General features: G+C 32.2%; 1 protein-coding gene across 1 annotated transcript; it reads left to right on the forward strand.

Annotated features, from left to right (window-relative positions):
• The first annotated feature begins 811 nt into the window (after positions 1-811).
• LOC141597517 (ATP-dependent DNA helicase RRM3-like) lies at positions 812-1237 on the forward strand. The gene has a single exon (XM_074417983.1). The coding sequence runs from the start codon at positions 812-814 to the stop codon at positions 1235-1237; it is 426 nt and encodes a 141-aa protein (XP_074274084.1).
• Positions 1238-14457: the final 13220 nt, after the last annotated feature.

Genomic DNA, 14457 nt, shown 5'->3' on the forward strand with positions numbered 1-14457 from the left:
CAAAGTTATTGATTTCCTTTGTTGGTGTTTGTTTGACACAAACAAAGAGAATGAAACTCCCTACCTTACCCCTCAATCCATCTAATTCCTTACCCCCACCCCCCAAGGTATCAGATTTCATTACCCATGTTACCCTTCAACCACCTTATTTACCTACCACCACACTTGTGACTCCCACCACACAAGTCACCATCAAAACGCCATCACCACCACCACCATCTTCAAAACCACCACCACAGCCACCCCACATAAACCACCACCGCCACAACCACCATGACGCCACCACCACCATCACCATTACCACCACCACCACAGCCACCGCCACCACCATGACGCCATCTTCACCACCACAACCACCCCGTTATCACCACCACCACAACTAACCTACTGCCACCATCACTACCATCACGACGCCATCGCCACCACCACAGCCACCCCACATAAACAACCACCGCCACAACCACCATGACGGCACCACCACCATCACCACCACCACAGCCAACCTACTGCCACCACCACCACCATCACCACCTCCACAACCACCTCACCTAACCCACTACCCGCACACCAAAATAAACCACAACCCACCATAATTCATTTTGTTGATGTAAACAAACAACTACTTAAGTTTTAGGTAATCCCTTACCTTTCCCCCTCTTACCCTTTCTTATTTCCTTTCCCTTTCCCTTTCTCTAACCAAACGCCCCCTAATAGTGGGGTTCGTGAACTCTACTCCATCGAATTCCTTAACACTATTAGATGTTCGGGTTTACCCAATCACATCTTAAGACTAAAAGTAGGAGCTATAGTCATGCTTCTTAGAAACATTGACCAAGCAAATGGATTGTGCAATGGCACCCACTTGGAGGTAAGTCATCTAGGTGATCGCGTTATCGGGGTAACTGTTATATCTGGCAGCAATGATGGTATTAGAGTTTATATTCCTCGCATCACCTTGACACCTTCAGACACTACTAGATTCCCTGTCAAGTTTGAGAGAAGACAATTCCCTTTAGCCGTCTGCTTTGCAATGACTATTAACAAGAGTAAGGGGCAATCTTTATCCCGTGTTGGTTTGTATCTTCCCAGACCAGTCTTCACACATGGACAGTTGTATGTTGCAATCTCCAGGGTTACCAGTAAGAAAGGACTCAAAATCCTTATTTTAGACGAAGACAAAAAGAGATCTAATACAACATCAAATGTTGTTTACAAGGAGATATTCGAGAAATTATGATTTAGTCTCAGACTTTTGAAATGTAATCTTATTCTATAATGCTTCAGTTTTTGGACAACTATGTAAGAGTTCTAAGGCTACTGCAAACATCTAACTACTTTATTTTGTGACATTTGGTAATACCTTATGCAAGCCTAAGTATGCGATGACACACGTTCCAGAACTGTGTCCCAGAACAGATCTTTATACAACTAAAGAAATTGCCTTCTGCAATTAAACAAACAACACATTCAGATATTCACCGCCTTACAATTAATCATTCACATGAGATCCGAATCAAACTAACAAAATAAAATTTGTAAAAGTTGAAGAAAGGACATACCAAATTTGATTGCATGCAGGAAATTATCAAATCTTCCCATTTCGGAGTGACTCCTAATACCACCAACAACCAAAATTTACTTATCTGCCAAAATTTAGGAAAAGCAAAATTAAGATTAACACTTTATAAATGGAAATTTACATACAAAAATTGACTTGATGGAGAATATAATTATGAAGTATATATACCGTTGTGATCCAAAATCCCATTTTCATCGGTCATAACTCATATACCGCATCTATGAACTGCAGGTGTATAGATCGAATAACGAAAGATGATGATAACGGATGATTGTAATAATCGGGATATGGATGATAAGGATGAAATATGTAAAGGCAAATCAATATTATCACTCATCTTCAGCCAGATTTTTTTTTTTTTTTTTTTTTTTTTTTTTTTTTGTAATAATAGCAAATACGACTAAAGGAAAGGTGTAGAAAGAAGTGGGATTATTTTGAGTCTATTTTAGAGAATTTTTTTTTTTCGACAAATGTTATTTTAGAGTATTTGATAAGAGTGTTAGTGTGTTAATGACTTAATGTATATTTTCTTAAGGCATAGGGGCGAAATGAGACCGTCTCATTATATAAAAAAACAATTACCATTAATGCAAAATGAATATATTTGTACATAAATTGACTATTTTAGGGTGTAATACGTCTTTATACTGTAATTATTGTTTTATGTTGATGTATTTTTCTTTCTTATTCGGAGCTATATTAAACAAACTATGCTTAACATCGTGTTTATAGTTAAATGAGAGTGTAAAAGTATAAGTCAAATGTCTAATGTTAAATGAGATGTGGATCACTCAAGTATTTGATAGTAGTAGTGATAATAAAAATATATATTTCACAAATTTATTAAATAGATCGGATGTTAAAAAAAAGGTTGTTCTCCCTTCGGACCGACTATTTTAGTCTTAAACAAAAATATGGGATTTTGTAAACATTTGACAGGTAATTATCACCATTTATGGAAAAAACAAGGTATTATGAGCTCTAACACTCACTAGACCACTATAGTTACATTTGAATATAAATTAGTTACTAAATTCTGTCTTATTGTTTCAAACCAATTAACATATAAAACAAGAATTTGTGAAAAAATAAAACACAACCCCGTGAATTTTCACGGGTATTACACTAGTTATACTATAAGATCGTCAACTCACCAAAGTCTTAAAACTCGGCCACATCAGTTTTTCACTAACTTTTATTATTTATTTATTGTTCAGACTCACCTTAGATTTACCTAAGACTTTATACATTATCAGTCAGACCAGACTCTACTTTTTCACTTTACTTGAGAAAATGTGGGGTTTAAGAAAAAAAGAACAAAAATAATATAACACTTGTCATTCATTCATTGGATGTCTTCTTTTAATAGTGGGGTCAAGACTCATGTAAAGTCTTAAGTTGAGTCTTGGATTTCTAAGACTCTACTTAAGACTTTGTCAAGACTTTATTAAAAGTATGATAGATTATTGGTAGTCTTAAGTGAGTCTTGTCTTAAGACTCACTAAAGTCTTGTCTCAAGACTACCAATAATCTTACCCTTAAAAAAGTTACATATGAGAATGTTTAGTGAAATTACAATAAAAAATAACATGACCAAACTTTTGTTAATATTAAATTTGATTTACATTTTTCGTGAATATGTAAATATTATATTTAATATTTAATAATGATTTTTATAATAAAAAATAGGGTAATCCTAAATACAATTCAGTGGGTTGGGTTGTATTTAAGCATTAAATACCTTCTAATTTGGTATTAATTTAGAAATTAAGAACTAAATTACATATTAACCAATACAATTAATGCATATATTAAGAATTTATTTCCTCTTTTATTTTCTTAAATACAACCTCATTATCCTAAAAAATAATATTCCCTCAAATCCAATCCAAACTACCCACTTGCTTTGGGTGGTCTTCAAGGCAATACTTTAACCGCATTTTTCTTCTTTTGTATATAATCTTTTTTGCCAAAAATATAATTTATGAAAGATATTTCATAATACAACTAAATATTTAAATTTTATCGTTCAAAGTTTTATATTTTTCTGTGGATTAACGGTCAAACTTTTTAAAAAGCAAGTGGGTAGTTTGGATTGAATTGGAAAGAGTAGGTTTTAGTTTGAAAAATGGTAGAAAACTTGATTTGTGCGTGATTGCATATATTTGGAAACTTATGAGGTTAATTTGCTACAAATAAAACTTAATTTACACATAGTACATAAGTTGTGGGATAGTTTGCTACATCATTTCTATTCAATCCGGATCCTCTGTCCCATTTTCATGTCTCGTCTTGTGTCTCAATATCTCTCCATTTGACACATAAGCAATAAATATTAAAAATAAGTATGCAGATATTATCTAATGATAAGGTGTCAGAATATTAAGGCAATGGAACACAAGATGGGACACGAAAATGAGACAAAAGATCCGGACCAACTTTTATTTGTCTTGTGCAACAAACTATTGACAAAGCTTATTCATCCAAGAATGGAGATTAGGCAATTTATTAGCCTAAAGTGACTTTTTTTTTTTGTTATTATTGATCCTAGCCTCGAGTAACTCTCAATTATCAACTTATCGTGCCTATCTATATAATATAAGAGCAAGTCCAATGGTATAGCTTAGGGACTTGCTTGCAATTTTTAGAAATTGCAAGCTAGTTGCTACACCATTGGAGTTTGTCATGTAAGCTTGCTTAGTTTAAGCAACTAGCTTCATTAAGCTAGTAGCTTAAATGGCCCTACAACAAAAAAACAACCAATATCAATTTAGTTGGGCATAATTCCATTATTCAAGCTAGTATAAATGTTAAGCTAAACCATTGTAATTATTTGGTAGCTCAAAATAATTGTAGCTTAAAGTATGATATGGCAATGGTAAGCTAGTTGCAACTAGCTTACCATTGGACTTGCTCTAAGAGCTGAGTTTTGTTAAGCTTTCTGATTGGTTGCGAGATTTAAGGAAAACATGCATTTGTTTTGTTACTAGTGGTCCCATTTGAAAAAATAAATTAATTAATTTCAGTTCTTTTCTTTCGCATGTTTAATGTTACAAATTCATGTCTATTCACTAAGTTTTACAAATCACTATACCAAGGTTCCATTATTATATTAATAAAATTGTCATTTCAAATCTACTTTATGTGGCCCCGCACTTTAAATTTTAAGAAATTACTCTACAATACCCAACAAAAAATCTACTTTTAATTTTGTACAAATTTAAGTCAACAAATAAATTAACTTGCAAAAGAAAAATCGACTTTTGAATAGAAATAATATAATGTGATTTCAGATTATTTACTGTATAATATACTCCATATTTTACCAATTTTTTAAGTAATTTTACTCTTCATTTTGTCCCTAGTAATGTATTTTTGTTATATCTAGCTTAGTGTATTTATAAACGTGATATTTACTCTTTTCACATTTCTTAGTAAAATTCATTATTAAAAATACTGGTGCATTTTTTTGCACGAAATTAAAACTAGTTTTTAAATAAAAGCACAACTTTTTAATAAACAAAGAAACTGCACTGTCAAATTTCTCAAAACCCACCCTAGCATATTCTTTGTAGATGAGAATAATTTACAACGAGAGAATAAAACCATTCAAACCACCACTTTTTTTTTGGGATACAACCCATTTGTTGTAACTTAATCAATTATAAACAAGAACTCAAAAAAGCTCAAACATAAAATGAAAATTACTATAACAAGTTATTAACCACAACAACAATAACAACATTTATTCGCGTGTTTTCCACATTTTTTCTAAGGCGCAACACCGACAGTCGCATGTCGGGTTGGGCTAGGCTAGGTTGGGTTGAGTTTAAGAGATTATATGTCGCAAGGATTATTTGGAACACCATCGATTAACTCGCACCCATAAAGCACAGTAAAGTCTGTGTTGTGCGGAAGCGTGAATACCTCGTATTGGGCCTCTGCTGCATCTGTGTCCACCACCCATAATAGTACGATATTGTCCGCTTTGGGCCAAGCCCTCACGGATTTACTCTTGGGCTCCTTCCCAAAAGGCCTCGTACTATTATATTTTCTGGACACTTATAAAGATGATCTTCCATCTTTACTCTACCGATGTGGGACAAGGGTTTGCACCCTAACAATCCTCCCCTCAAACCAAGGACCATCATCTTGACTCGGACCTTGAACTCCATGGAGAACTCTCCACACCATACAGCCCCATCACCTAGACACCCGCATCACCAAGTCTTGATAACCTCCCCTTAAACGACACACCATGTGTCTCACGGGGCTTGTGCTACACTTGCGTACCAAACTCCTTTGCATCCAATATACCCTGGACTGGTCCGAATCCACTGCCTCAGCGCGTCACACCGGACCGCCTTTTTGGACTTACCATGGACCGCTTTTGTTGCCTCCATTAAGCCTCAGCCCACCTCGCCGGGTCACTGACGATCTTTCTCTTGGACGGCCTGCCGTCTCAACGCCGTGAGACCATGTCGCTTTCTCGCGAACATATTAGCTCTCCCTCGAGCTATAGGAGTTCCACGTCTTATAGTGTACGTCCACCTTCAAGTCTTGGCCTGATGAATCTCTGTGTCTAGCCCAAGTTGAACCTTGGGCTCTGATACCACTTGTTGTGCGGAAGCGTGAATACCTCGTGTTGGGCCTCTGCTGCATCTGTGTCCACCACCCATAATAGTACGATATTGTCCGCTTTGGGCCAAGCCCTCACGGATTTACTCTTGGGCTCCTTCCCAAAAGGCCTCGTACTATTATATTTTCTGGACACTTATAAAGATGATCTTCCATCTTTACTCTACCGATGTGGGACAAGGGTTTGCACCCTAACAGTCTGGACCAATGGTAACTGGCATGCACACACACCCATAACAACAATGGGAGAACAAACCATTGCAACTTCCACCAAAGTTGTGACAATTCCATGGCCACGGAAAGCCCACCTCAGTTAGCATTATGTTTGAGAGTGGATTCTGCTGAACCGGGCGTCCTGACACTAGGACGCCCGGTTCATGTGCCATTACAATAATCATGGCAATTATGGTGACCATGGGTTGTGCCCTTTTATAGCCCTTAATACTTGACTCCATCTTGCCTCTTGGGTGCAGTGATGGGTGAGGGGATATCTAATATAAACTTGTTTATTTTTTAATGGGTAATGATACACTATAGTTGTTGTAAATAAGAACTAAATGTATTTTCAAAGATAAATTTAAATAGATATATATAACAGATTTAATTTACACGTATATTGACGTCATATTAATTTTTATTTATTTTATTTAATAAATGGTCTTTTGGTTTTTCCTCACAATTATTATACTTTGTATTTATTTCACCATAATTTTTCTATCTTCCCCTTAGTTCACAAAACATTCTTCTTCTCTCAAATAAATTCTTGAAATTAATTAGATAATTAATTACAAAAAATTTCTTATATAGATATTACAACAATCCTATTTTTCATTTTTATCCAAAAAGTTGGTAGGTAAAGTATTCATATATAACCAATTGAATTATTTAACTTTTTTTTATTCTTATTATGTTTTGAACTAATTAAGAGTTAGAATAATATTTATTTATTATTGTTGTGTTTGTATTAAAATTGCAGGAGGATGACATACTCACATATAAAAAACATTGCATGAAATCTGAAAATAATGGTTACGGAACTTCTTTTCAATTATCTTTTGATTGAATATATTTTTTTTATTGAGTTTTCCTTTTTTATTATTTATTATGGTGTATGCGCAATATCAAGTTTTTAGTATGAATCTCTATTATTAGTGACATGTTACATTATATATTCCAACTCTTGGAATATTAATTGACAAATTTTGTAAATTGTACTAAATTGTCTTACACCTTTTCGTGCACTTTGTAAGTTTTTCGTGTACTCTTCAACTTGTATTTTGTGAATCAGGGTATAAATCAAATATTTTAGTCGACAAACAAGATTATATAAAAGTTTTAATGGAAGTGTTGAAGTTATATGCTCCAAAAATATAAATTGGATCTTTTAAATGTTTGATGTAAGCTTTTGTCGGCTTTTGTAATCTTTTGAAAATCATCATTGGTTTGGTATATAACTATATACCAATGCAACTAAGGAGATAATCATACCAATAGAAAGATAATCAGTATTTGTCTTTTGCACAATAATACTTTTGTTTTTTAAAAATTTAGAGATTATTTAAAGTAAGAGAGATAATATAAGAGGATATCACTATTGTGGGAAAAAAATAATGGAATAATGCGATGGTGATGGTGATGGTGAGAAATGAGATGAATGAAAGAGAAAATGAGGAGTAAAAAAATAGAAGAAATGCTCTAAAGAGAGAGTCATGTTATCACCCTATATGTATGCTACATTAATACAGAGTATTTAACATTTTTGATGTGAGAAGGTGGTATCGATATTTGGTACGAGTCCATCGCTTCATCTAATTTTCCAATATAACACGTCTAGACCAAATGAATAGATGATGATGTGCGGTTCTCACGTCTAGACCTAGGTCTAGACGTGTATGGTCCATGTCCAAACCTAGGTCTAGATGTGGACCATACACGGCCACACCTATGTCTGAACGTGTACCATAAACACGTCCAAACGAACCTAGGTTTTGGACATGGGAACTTTACGTCCGAGTCTTTTTTTTTTTTTTTTTTTTTATGAAAAATTCTTTTCGTGTCAATTCGATCTCTTTTTACGTTGATTATTTTCATTATCACGATTAGTAGTTTGTCGTTTTGATATTTTAAATAAATCGATTCATTTTACGTCGATTAGTTTAACGTTGTTTTACTTAGTAATTCGTTCGTTGATTCGTTTTACATTGATTAGTTTAATTTTTTCGACTCGTGGATTAATATAAAGTTCTTCAATTGTTTTTTATTCGATACTAGTTGTTAGTTTCAATTTGTCGATTAAATTGTTTGTCGATAGTTTGATTGAAATGTTTTGGTTGGGAGGAGCAATTTGGAAAGTTCATCAAATATTATCGACGATTCGGAGTAATATGTCGACGACAAATACTGATCGAGTATCACAAATTATATTATGAGAGTATTTCATAATTCACAAATTGTGGCATAACACCATTTTATATATAGGAGTATAGGACTAGTCTAATAATTAGAAATCCACATAAATTAGTCAATAAATTTCGGAAAACATATTTTACTCTGATAGCCAAATGTATTTTTTATTGATAACTTGCCAATTGAAATATGTCTGTATTCATCATAGGATAACGAGTTATCAAAATAAAGTTAAAATATAAATGAAAAATTCACGTGTTATCTCTGGAGTTTTTCACTTTGCAGTTTACACATGCGTGTCAATGATTGCCGCCTCTAACACATGGTACCCAATATTTTAATTTTTTTGCACATGATAAGCTCCATATTTGATTTTCATGCACAACATGCCTTCTTGTGGCTATAAAAATAAAATTGAGCATAACTCCTAGATTGGAATTTGGAATCGGTCAATTATTGTTCTAAAATGGTTATCTCCTCATAAAACACGATTTTGAGAAAAAAAAAATTGTCGACTGACATTTTATAGGGTTCCTTTTTTTTTTTTTACCTAAACCTCAAATCAACCATAATTTCGTTCTTAAATTTTCGAATGACCATTTTTCGTTTTATCAAATTATAGATCTCGAAGAGGTAATCAATTTTATAAAAAAAATTAGGCTAATTTCAATTTCAAGTATATGATTTATGCTAAATTGAAAATTTAATGAACAATAAAAAGAACACCTTGTGCTTGAAAAAATAACCTCAAGAGTACCATGTGCACAAACTTAAAAAGTTGAGCAACACGTGCAAAATGCCAAAATTTAGGGATAACACCTGAATTTTCCGAAATATAAATATAACAAAATGTTACTTCCTCTGTTCCGATCATTTGTTAACTATTCATTTTGATACAAAGATCAGGGAAATGAGGAAAAGAAGATAAAAATAGTGATAAATTTAATTGTTCTCTCATATGTTCACTTAACCACATTACATATAGACTACAAACCACGTATACTAGATAAGCCACCCAAGTGTGATAGACTTGAAGTCTATAAGAGTATAAGGCATGGACTCAGGCCAAGAATGCTCCACGAGATTTTACTCTTAGGGTGGCTTGAACCTGGGTCTCATGGGAATTTTACCCAAATTTTAATTACTAGACTCCATCCTTATGGGCAAATAGATAACTATTGAGTGATACAACTCAAAACGAAAATAGATAACAATTAACATGAACGAAGGAGGTTTGAGATGGTCTTTTTTTTTTTGGTCATTTACATGCTATAGAACGGTGCTATAACATTAAAAGAGTCTTCAATTTTGTCGTTTTTGATGATTGACTATGCATTACGGATTCATACTCATAGAGTCATAGGAATCTTCAATTAAGGCTTAGCCATTACTCATAAACAAATATGAAAAATGTACAACTTGCTTAACAAAAACAACAAATATATAAAAACAACTCGCAAAATGTACAACTTGCTTAACAAATAGTACCCCGTATAACAAAAACAACAAATATACAAATGCAAAAAAATACAACTAGCTGCACTGAAATAAATAAAAAATACAAATTTTGGTTAACAAAAAAAATAAAAAATAAAAAAAATGAAAAATTCCATCACATATTGTCATTTTTAAGTAAAATGTTTCATAACCAACCAGGGAACAACCAATCCTTTCATTGGTTAATAAGTACTCACTCCGTCCCGGTTAATTGTTATCTTTTGGTTTTACCATAAATTAAGAAAAGAGGAGGGAATTAATTGTTAGATGACAAGTGGACCAAATTGAGTGTAATTATCAAATTGATCATCAAATGCATTACTAAAATAGAAAGAATAACAATTTACTGATCAGACACCGCAAAATGAAATAGCACAACAAATGACCTGCGCGGTGGGAGTGTTTAAAATACAACTAGTACTAGTAATCTAGTACGTATAGATTCTTTACATAAAGTTTGTTATTTTAGTATAACTACTTGTATATTTTAGATTAAACACTAAAACGTATATATAGAGGATTTGGTTTTTAGTCATTATTTAAATATTTTAAATTGATACATCATTAATTTGTCATATAACTCATTATTGTATTTCGATATGAGAAAAAAATGAACTATGAATTAATCAATACAATTTAGTAAAGTTATAAAATGTGTGATGAATTTTTTTCTTTAACATAAAACTAATGATTACAAATAATAATTTTTTTCAAATTATGTTAATGATTTTTTTGACGAAGCTAATAATATCATTTTAATGTTTTATTTTATACAAAATGTGTCGAATCATTCTCTAATACTTATATAATAATACATAACAAAAATTTACAAATTTAAAGTTTATAAATTATAGTGAATTTATCTTATTTTAATTAAAATATTACTATAATTTAGATTTTGAGGAAAATATTATTATTTGATTAAAAGTTTATATTTTGATGAAATGAAATGATAATAATTTAAAGAAAGAAGTCTTTTTTGTTTCCATAATTAGTTTGATACCTTTTGGAGGAAAATTTTTAGAGAATTTTATTCTCTTATATAGGAAGATATATAGGAGGATTTGTCACTATTTATCATAAATTTGCCACTTTGTAAAGCGCAATTTGTCCCCTTTTAACATAAAATCGGCACTATTTATCATAAATTATCACTTTGCGGTCACATCATATAACTGTCGACTGTCATACACAATAATTACTCGAATCAAAATACTAAATAATGTTATTTTTGTCAGAGATGTACAAGGTTTTGCCTTTGTTGACTTAAACAATTTATGAAACACAAAAAGGCGTTTATTAAGTACTAGATTACTAGACGTTTTAGTTTTTTTTTTCTTTATTAATGTGAATTTGTAATTTTAATTTTCTTGTTAGAAAAAATTTGATTCTATTCACATTTATATCAAGAAAATAAAGAGTACAAGAGGTATAGTCCAAAAAAAAAAAAAAACAAATTAAATTACAACACTCTTCGCCTATGCCTCATCAATACTCAAAAGTCTCCCCATAATGCAAGCAAAGATGCCAAATACTATGATATAAATATCACTAGTTGTTGCACTACGTGTGAGATAGTAATTAATAATTATTTGAGTTTTATTTTCTAAACTTAAATTTTTTATTGAAACAGACTATTCATGAGCGATGATGGTTCACCAACGATACAATAATAATTACTTACAGGGCCGTCTTGGAGATTTAGGGGCCCTGTGCGAAAATATAAAATGGGGCCCTTTATTTGTTCTAAGCGGAAATTTTCTAAATTTATACGGTAACATACCGTGAAACTTAATTTTCTCCGTATATTTTATTATTATGAAGTTGATTTAGGATACCAAATGAAATAGGAATAATAAATTAAATCCACGTAAAAATATAAAAGTATTAGTTACTTCATTTTATGAGCCAAATTGAAAATTATTTCCCACTATTTTTAGGTCATTACATAATAGAAATTGTTTTAAATTGGGTTAGCTTTGAAGAGGTAAAACATATTATACTCATTTGCTAAAAATAAGAATATTGGTAAAAAAACCAATTATACGGCCTAACTATAGTATTAAGTGCAAGCAATATAAAAAAATGAAAAATAAATCACCATGTGAGGGTTCGAACGCAGGGTGTGGGAGTGGAAACCAAATGACAATCCAGTGAGACACTATGCTGTTCATATCAACATTTGTGCTCTATTGGTATATGAAGTTAGTTGGTTTTTGGGCTTAAATTTTTGGGGCCCTGTGCAGCCGCACGGGCTGCACGGGCTCAAAGACGGGCCTGATTACTTATGTTATAATAATTCTAATAAAATATGATTGTATTTATCTAATATTCAAATCTAATATTTATCAAATATTCGAATCTCTAAATATGGACTATTTATATTGTCACATTATTGAATATTTAATCACGCTCAATTATATGTTAATGTATCTAATGATTGTGCCTACTATTATGACCCGTGCATTTTTTGCACGCGTATAAAACTAGTATTCTTTGAAATTGGAAGCCTTGATAGTTTTGGGTGTGTTTGGATAAGAGGATTTGGGGGAGAAGGGAGGGATGATAATGACTTGTTTGGTTAGTAAAATGAAAGTGGAGGAATTTTAAGGGGAGGGAAAATGGATCCCTCCATTTCCCTCTTCCAAGCCAAATTATGCTTTAGAACTTCATAAACTGCAATTACAAAAAAAAATTATAGATTACTGACCTCTTTTCTGATCATGATCCGACCCGAACCATTTCTAACATGACCAATATTATTATAAACTAATCCTAAAAAAAAAGTGTGTACATACAAACTTTTCAGGGGAATTATTTGTAAAACATGAAATAAAAAAAAATAAAACATAAAACATTTTATAAATATATTCATATTAAAGAAGACCAATATTAAACAACTCTTTAAATTCATACGTATTTATATAATAAGTAACATATTCATTTTATCTTTAACCATGATTCAACCAGTTTTATTACCTGTAATATATACTATTTTTGCTTTAAATTGTAAACTGGTTTCACCAATTCATGGACTATACAACCAGATGTATATGTTGTACGGTGTAGAACCTGAGCTTTGTGTCAAAGTATCCGAGCTTTATATTAAAGAATATGAGCTTTATTAAAAAATATTGAGTTCATTCATTTACACATTAAAAACATGAAATTTAAAATAGCTCAGATAAAGTACACAAAAGCTCGAATTCTTATACTTGGTTGTACCATGCTTATGGTACAACTGGATGTATAATCCTATTTGTGCTGGTTTCACAAGCCACACAAAATTTATTATGAGTACATCTCTTAAGAGACTTGGTCATGCAATAATGCTGTTAGGGTGCAAACCCATGTCTCACATCGATAGAATAAAGATGGAAGATCATTTTTATAAGTGTCTAGATAATATAATAGTACGAGGCCTTTTGGAAAGGAGCCCAAGAGTAAATCCGTGAGGGTTTGGCTCAAAGCGGACAATATCGTACTATTATGAGCAGTGAACACAGATGGAGCAGAGGCCCAACATAAGGATATTCACGCTTCCGCATAACAAATGTATGATTAACTCCCTTTAATTTTATTCGTGGAGCTATAATTGGTGAGTATCGGGTAATGAAAACATACTCATACAGTCATATCCTTCTTTATTAGGTCGAAGAACGATATTTGTAAAACTGAAGAGTCGAAGTAACATTGTTTATAAATGAGTTTGAGCCTTTGAGGTAGTTGCACACTTGAGCACTGACTCGCAGTGTCGATATCCTAGGTACTTAAGTAGTTTCATACTTTCATGTTAGGTCGTTTGACTGTCAAATGTTTCATATATACAAGATTACTAGATATAAATAGTTGAACAAATGCAAATATAAGTTGTCCTGCCATATCATGAGTTCATGACATATTGACATGATTTGACCGGAGATAATTCAATAGAACTTGTTTAAGACCATCTTCAGTTAAAAAGTCTCACAATCCTTCTTTTATTTTATTTTTTTCTTTTTTAAATCAGTTGTAACTAGTCATCTTAATAAAGAATTTGTGGGAGATTATTACTTTTGGTGGTCTTCTAGGACAACGTAATGCCGACTTGTCCTCCCATATTTAGTGGTTTAGAATGCTGTTTTGAATAGAGGATCGATTTTGATAAAATATCTCAATCTACGCTTATCTTGACAAATAAATTACGATGTTGCTCTTTTACATACGACTTTTACTCTTTCACATACATTTTATCATAATGTTTCCAATCATTACCCTTCCTTCTACCAAAAAAAACCTTAATTTTATTCTCTCTCTTCTTCCTAAAACCTAATTACATTTCCCTCATATACTTCAAT

This window comes from Silene latifolia, chromosome 8 (genome assembly GCF_048544455.1).
Source record: "Silene latifolia isolate original U9 population chromosome 8, ASM4854445v1, whole genome shotgun sequence".
Taxonomy (NCBI): domain Eukaryota; kingdom Viridiplantae; phylum Streptophyta; class Magnoliopsida; order Caryophyllales; family Caryophyllaceae; genus Silene; species Silene latifolia.

What these genes read in the sequence shown, in the direction of transcription:
- LOC141597517 (XM_074417983.1), top strand. Translation starts at nt 812, where the DNA reads ATGCTTCTTAGAAACATTGACCAAGCAAATGGATTGTGCAATGGCACC.